A 7,032-nucleotide genomic window follows, 5' to 3' on the forward strand; every position below is an offset into this window, starting at 1 on the left:
AAAAAAAATTCAGGTCATTTCAATTATATCTTTAAAATAAATAAAATTCTTCTCCAAAATTCAATTATGTTCAAAAATTTAAAAAAAATTCTTGTCAAAATTTCAATTATCATTATAAATAATACAACTTTTCTACGAAATTCAATTATTTTAAAAAACTTTAATAAAATTCTTGGCAAAATTTCACATGAATTCAATAATTTACAAGATTTTTAATAAATTTCTTCGAAATAAATCAATTATTTTCATAAGTAATAAAATTTTCACAGGAATTCAATTATTTAATATTATAAAAAATTTAAAATTTTTTTTCGAAAATTATCAATTATTTAAAAAGATTTTTATAAAATTCGTCGCATGAATTCAATTATTTAAAAAAAATTTAACAAAGTTCTTTTGAAGAATTCAATTATTTTTGTAAATAATAAAATTCTTCACTGAAATTCAATTATTTTAGAAAAATTTTAATAACATTTTTGGGAAAAGTTTTAATTATTTTCATAACTAATAAAACTCATCGCAGGATTTTAATTAATTTTTTATACAATATTTTAATCAAATTCCTTGATAAATGTAATTATTCTTAAAAATTTCATTAAAGTTTGTCAAAATAATTGAATTATTTAAAAATTCGTTGGTAAAATTCTTTATGAGAATTCAATTTTAACAAACATTTAATTATTCAATAAATTATTTATATTTTAATTTAAATAATTGATTTGTTCTAGAATTTCCTAATAAAAATTGATTAAAAAATTAATTACCGAATAATCCATTCATTATTTATGAAAATAATTGAATTATTGCAACGAATTGTGATCGCCTTCCTTATGTTTTTTAATAATATTCTTATAAATTGTTGAATTTCAAAAATGTTTGAATTTGAATGTATTGAAGAATTTTAATTTTTACGGAAAAATAATAATGATTAAATATTTATTTAAAGAAGAAATTATTTATGCTTTTAAATAATTTTTACAATTAATGAAATTAGTAAATAAATGTAATAGAATATTTTTTTGAGTTTCTAATAATTTTTTAGAGTGAATCAGAATATTTTTTTAGGGTCAGGTAAAAAGTGAGAATTTTGTCTGGAAATCAGGGATAAGTCAGGAAAAAATAAAATTAAATATTTGTGGCAACCCTGTTAAAACTTCGTATAAAAGTATGCACTTTTAAATTTTGATAAAATTTTTCGGGTTGTAAAATTATTGACTTTACGAATAGGTCACTATATTGATGACAATTGGGAGATGCAGTCCTTAAGTTTGGAATTTGTTCCTTTAAATGGAGGCCACACTGGAAAAGACATAGCCAATTTATTTTATGACTTTGTGAAGAAATATAATTTAGAGGAAAAATTGCCGGAATAACTCTTGATAACGTTGCAAATAATACGACCTTCATCAAAGAATTAGGCCTCATCTTTTCAGAAAATGGGATTTATTTTGATGCAGAGAATCAACATTTTCGATGTATGGCTCATATTGAAAATCTAGGAGTTCAAGACTTTTTAGTAAAGTTAAAAGTACAGACCATTGAAGAAGCAGAGTCAGACGAAGAACTCGATAGTGATGATGATGAGAAACTTATAATTAATTCAAAAAAATCGACCTCTCCTGTGGGAAAACTCAAAGAACTTTTTGTAAAAATAAAATATTCAGGACAATTGCGTCAAAAGTTGGAGGCTTGTTGCATTTCCACGGATACAAAGTATGAAGCTCCGACAATTGATAGTAAAACACGGCGGTATTCAACACATGATATGATCGGAAAAGGCAGCAGGTTACGAAAAGCTCTTGAGTTATTGTGCCTCGCAAATAAAGATTTGTATAAATATGTTTTATCTGTTGAAGACTGGACTCTCTTAAAGGCTGCTTACGAATATTTACATATATTCAAGTGTTTTGCGTATGAGAAATTCTCATATCACGATCGTTAATTTAATAATGATCGCCTGGGTAAATAAATAATTGGAAACAAGTCAAGTTAATAGGGGAGACTGGGGTAAACCCGCTCACTTTTTTTCAGATCGGCTAAAATCTAGGAAATTATTCTCTAAATCCAAGTTAATTTATATCATTTGAAAGCTTATGATTTCTACTAAAAAAATAAAAAAGAGTTTTTGATTTATCTTTTTTAGTTTTACTTAGAGAAACTTTTTATTAAACATATACCAAATTTCGAAATCACAATTTTCCAGGGTAAACCCGCTCACTTTATCTTTTCAAGACGGAAAAGTTTTATTTTTTAAATATTAAAGTTCGTCTTATTCCCGTCTTAAGTATGATTTATTATTGATAATTTATGAGTTATATAAACAATTCTATAAACAAAAAATTGGTTTAATTAATAATGAACATAGATTTCATGAATTACAACTATGGATTTAAATAGTGTTATATTTTATTAAAAGAAAGTGAAATGTATTTACAATTTTGGTTTTAATAAGTCATAAATTGTGTTATTGTTAAAATATAATACGTGAAATTATTTTATTCTAAATTTTAAATTTAAAACTAAGTGAGCGGCTTTACCCCGAGTGTATTCCTCACATTTCAGAATAAATTTAATTAAATCTTTTTAAAATAAGACAAAACTATATATGTACTTCGACGAAGGACATCCAATAGCAACAAAAAAAATTTCCCAGATAAATTAAGACTCAAAAATAATGATCAAAAAACTTAAAAATCCAAAATACGTTTTTTTCTGACACCTCTAAAAACATTTGATCGTCTCTGATTCTGTGTCGAATTCATGAAACTAAACGAAAGTTCGTTAATATAAGTTGAATATTAAGTACTATTCACAGTACCAATATCTCCATCTTAAGTTGAGTTCATAGCGTAAAATCGCTAGTGAGCGGGTTTACCCTGTGAGCGGGTTTACCCCAGTCTCCCCTACATATATTTGAAATATCAAATTTTAAAGATTGACAAACTATCGCGAGTAGTACAAGTTTCGTCTTTAACGATTAATAAGTGAATGCTAAAAATGTGGTTTTACATGATTTTCCGATGAGTATGAAAATATCTAAAATAGTGGGAGAAATTTGGAAACGCCCTGAACACTTAAAAATGCCCAATCAGAATTGACATCAATTTCAATAGAAAAAAATGCAGGAGACAATTTGTACTTACTTTAATGACTCGAGTACCTCCATAAAATTCAAGGGTACATTGAATCTAGCCTTTTCGCTTTTATGACAATTCTATACAATTTTCTGTACCCTATGGTCTTAATTTTACAGTTTGTTATTTATAAGGCTTAAAAATTGAAAGGCGTCGAAGAAATGTAAAATTTTACAGACATACTATAAATATAATCCAAAACAGATTTTATTTTGTGTTCCGTGAGAATGGGCCTACGAAATAAAATAAATTTCTCCCAAGATTTGTATCATTGTTATTTTTAATAAATGAATATTTTATTACTTTACTTAACATACCGCCCGCCTTGAACGATATAAGTTCAAAAGTTTAAAAAATATTAGAGCAATGTACACACTGATATGCATTGAAATATGTTTTAATCAATAGGCAAGGAAACTACGCGTTTAACTGATCGTTTATAGATCCCAGTTGTAGTGCGAACAGTAACGACTCTAACAATAGAATCGTCTCCAGGATGAATTTTAATTATTCTTCCTAGGTGCCAGCGTAAAGGTGGCGTGTTGTCTTTCTTGATGATGACCATGGTGCCGACTTTTGGGTTGTCAGTACCAGCATGTTGCCATTTGCAACGGATGTTGAGTTGATTGAGGTACTCTTTGTACCATCGATTCCAAAAAAGTTGCTTCACACGTTGAATATTCTGCCAGTTTGACACCCTATTCTCTGGGATATCAGTCAGATTGTGCTCTGGTACACTCATTAATGAATCACCAATTAAAAAATGAGATGGAGATAATGATCGAAGGTCATTAGGATCTGATGATAAAGGAGTGATTGGACGTGAATTTAGGATTGCTTCTATTTCGGTTGTAAACGTGATCAACTCTTCGAAACTAAACAGTTTTTCACCAATGCTTCTAATAAAGAGATATTTAAAAGACTTAACCGCAGCCTCCCATAATCCGCCAAAATGTGGTGAATTTGGAGGTGAAAATTTCCACTTGATACCCTGTTTCTCGAGATATGTTAAAACTTCCGCCTTGTGATTTTCGGAATCTATAAGTTCACGCAGTGTTTTGGTCAACTCATTGTTTGTGCCAACGAAGTTTGTTCCATTGTCAGAAAAAATGGTTGAACTTTTTCCGCGTCGTGCAAAAAATCGTTTTAAACATGCAATGAAGGTTTCGGTAGTCAAATCACTAACTAATTCTATGTGACAAGCTTTTGTTGCAAAACATACGAAAATTGCTACATATGCTTTAACCTTGTTTCGATTTCTGTGTTTTTTCTCTTTAATAAAGAATGGACCGCAATAATCCACACCAGTGATTACAAAGAGTCGAGTTTGAGTGACTCTTTCCTTTGGTAAATTATCCATTAAATAATTTAAATTCGCAGGTTTTGCACGAAAGCACGTCATACATTTTCTTATAACTTTTTTTACTGTGTTCATACCATTAATTGGCCAGTAATTAGATCTGACCGCGTTCAGTGTTGCTTGAGCACCACTGTGATAATTAGTTTGATGTTTAAATCTAATTATTGAAATTGTAATGTGATGCGACTTAGGCAAAACAATTGGATGTATTTCATTATAGGACAAAGTTGAATGTTTTAATCGTCCTCCGACCCGTAACAAACCGTCCTTGCCCACAAAAGGATCTAAAGAGAACAAACTGCTTGAGCGAGGTAATTTTTCATTGTTTTGTAGGGCCTTTAATTCCCGTGAAAAGAATTGTGTTTGTAATAGAACAAGAATTTTATTCATTGCAGTTTGTATCTCTTCAACTGATAAACGCAGATCTTTAATACCAGAATTTACAATTGCTTGTGTTTTCGAACCTTTTTTACCCTTTGCTTGCAAATTAATTCTGATATTATCAATGAATCTCATACAAAATGCCATAACGCGTTTAGTTTTTTGAATAGAAGAAAACTTTGTTAAAATGTCATTTGTTTCTTGTGTCTTTGTTACGTTATTTGAAAGTAAATTTACGTTAGCTTTTAACTCTAAAGTTGGTACCTTTTCGAATTGGTTAGGAGGCCAATTTTTCTCATCAGTGCTGAGCCAAATTGGTCCTGAAACCCATATAGCATTTTGCATGAATTCACGTGGCATTTGACCTCTTGATAAGAGATCAGCTGGATTTTGGTTTGTTGGAACGTGTCTCCACTTTAATGGATCTGTAGTCTCACGAATTTGAGAAACACGATTAGCGACAAATGTTTTTAGTTGATATGGTTCTGTGTTTATCCATTGTAAGGTTATTGTTGAATCAGACCACAAATGTATTTCATCGATTTTCAAAGCCAAAATTGGCAGAACAGATTGCACGAGTTTTGAGAGCAAGCCATATGCAACTTCGCTTGCATCACAAAACCCATGCAATTGTACATTTGTGGCTTCATCAATAACAACACATCGTGGAAAGGTCAAATCATTTATGCAAGTTAAATCCTTTCTGTAATTCTGCCAATCAATGTGAATGTCAGGAGGAACTGATTCGTCCCAATCACATTTAATTTGCCATAAACGTTGCATAAAGATTTTTGCCTTTATTATTATAGGACCCAATAATCCGATAAGATCGTATAATAATTGTGCAATTTGAGAAAGCATTGTACGTTTTGTAATTCGCATATTGTTTGAAATGTTATCAATGGTATATATTAATTGATCCGTTTTTGGATTCCATTGAATCCCTAAAGTTTTGATAGACATTAACGGATCTGAAAGTGTCTTAATGTTAATCAAATCTTCAGGTAAAGAAGAGATCAAATCGAAATCATTAGAACACCATTGACACAGATTAAAACCTCCAAGTTTTAACAAATCAATTAAATCATTTCTTAGAGAAATAGCATTTTCTTTATTTTTACTTCCTGTAAATACGTCATCAACACAAAAATCTCGTTTTACAATTTCCGATGCGTTTGGAAATTTTTGCCTACAAGTTTCGTCTTTAACGATTAATAAGTGAATGCTAAAAATGTGGTTTTACATGATTTTCCGATGAGTATGAAAATATCTAAAATAGTGGGAGAAATTTGGAAACGCCCTGAACACTTAAAAATGCCCAATCAGAATTGACATCAATTTCAATAGAAAAAAATGCAGGAGACAATTTGTACCTACTTTAATGACTCGAGTACCTCCATAAAATTCAAGGGTACATTGAATCTAGCCTTTTCGCTTTTATGACAATTCTATACAATTTTCTGTACCCTATGGTCTTAATTTTACAGTTTGCTATTTTTAAGGCTTAAAAATTGAAAGGCGTCGAAGAAATGTAAAATTTTACAGACATACTATAAATATAATCCAAAACAGATTTTATTTTGTGTTCCGTGAGAATGGGCCTACGAAATAAAATAAATTTCTCCCAAGATTTGTATCATTGTTATTTTTAATAAATGAATATTTTATTACTTTACTTAACATCAAGTCTTTTTCTAAAACTCTCTCTGGTCAAAAGTATGTGTCTCTGCCTTTGGTTATCATCGGATTAAATTTATTATTCGATCAAATTCAAATTGTTGTTTAGAAAATAGATGGTAATCCCCAAAAAACGGAAATTGATTTGAAGATAAGAGATGCACTTGCAGCAGCCCACGAAAAAATAATCAAACACTACCGCAAGTGCAATTGGATCTATTGTGTTGTCCTCCTGCTGGATCCCAGACATAGAATTGCTGTTTTCGAAAAAACAGATTGGGGAAGGGCAATGAAAAAAGAATCTATTGAACAATTCGAAAAATTGTACCGACGAGATTACTACGTTCCGACTTCAAATAATGACCTTCAATCACCAAATGATCATCTTCAGGTTATTGATGAAGAGTCAGATGATGAAAATACGATTGATTTTTTAAGTTTATTTAAAACAGATTTTTCGAAAAAGGCGGCAACTAAAAC

The 7,032-nt window shown here is 29.9% G+C and overlaps 1 protein-coding gene across 1 annotated transcript; it reads right to left on the bottom strand.

Annotated features, from left to right (window-relative positions):
* Positions 1-3,531: 3,531 nt before the first annotated feature.
* On the bottom strand, positions 3,532-5,736 carry LOC122499595. The gene has a single exon (XM_043608042.1). The coding sequence runs from the start codon at positions 5,734-5,736 to the stop codon at positions 3,532-3,534; it is 2,205 nt and encodes a 734-aa protein (XP_043463977.1).
* Between the last annotated feature and the right edge of the window lie 1,296 nt (positions 5,737-7,032).

This window comes from Leptopilina heterotoma, unplaced genomic scaffold (assembly GCF_015476425.1).
Source record: "Leptopilina heterotoma isolate Lh14 unplaced genomic scaffold, ASM1547642v1 Lhet_17, whole genome shotgun sequence".
NCBI classification, from domain to species: domain Eukaryota; kingdom Metazoa; phylum Arthropoda; class Insecta; order Hymenoptera; family Figitidae; genus Leptopilina; species Leptopilina heterotoma.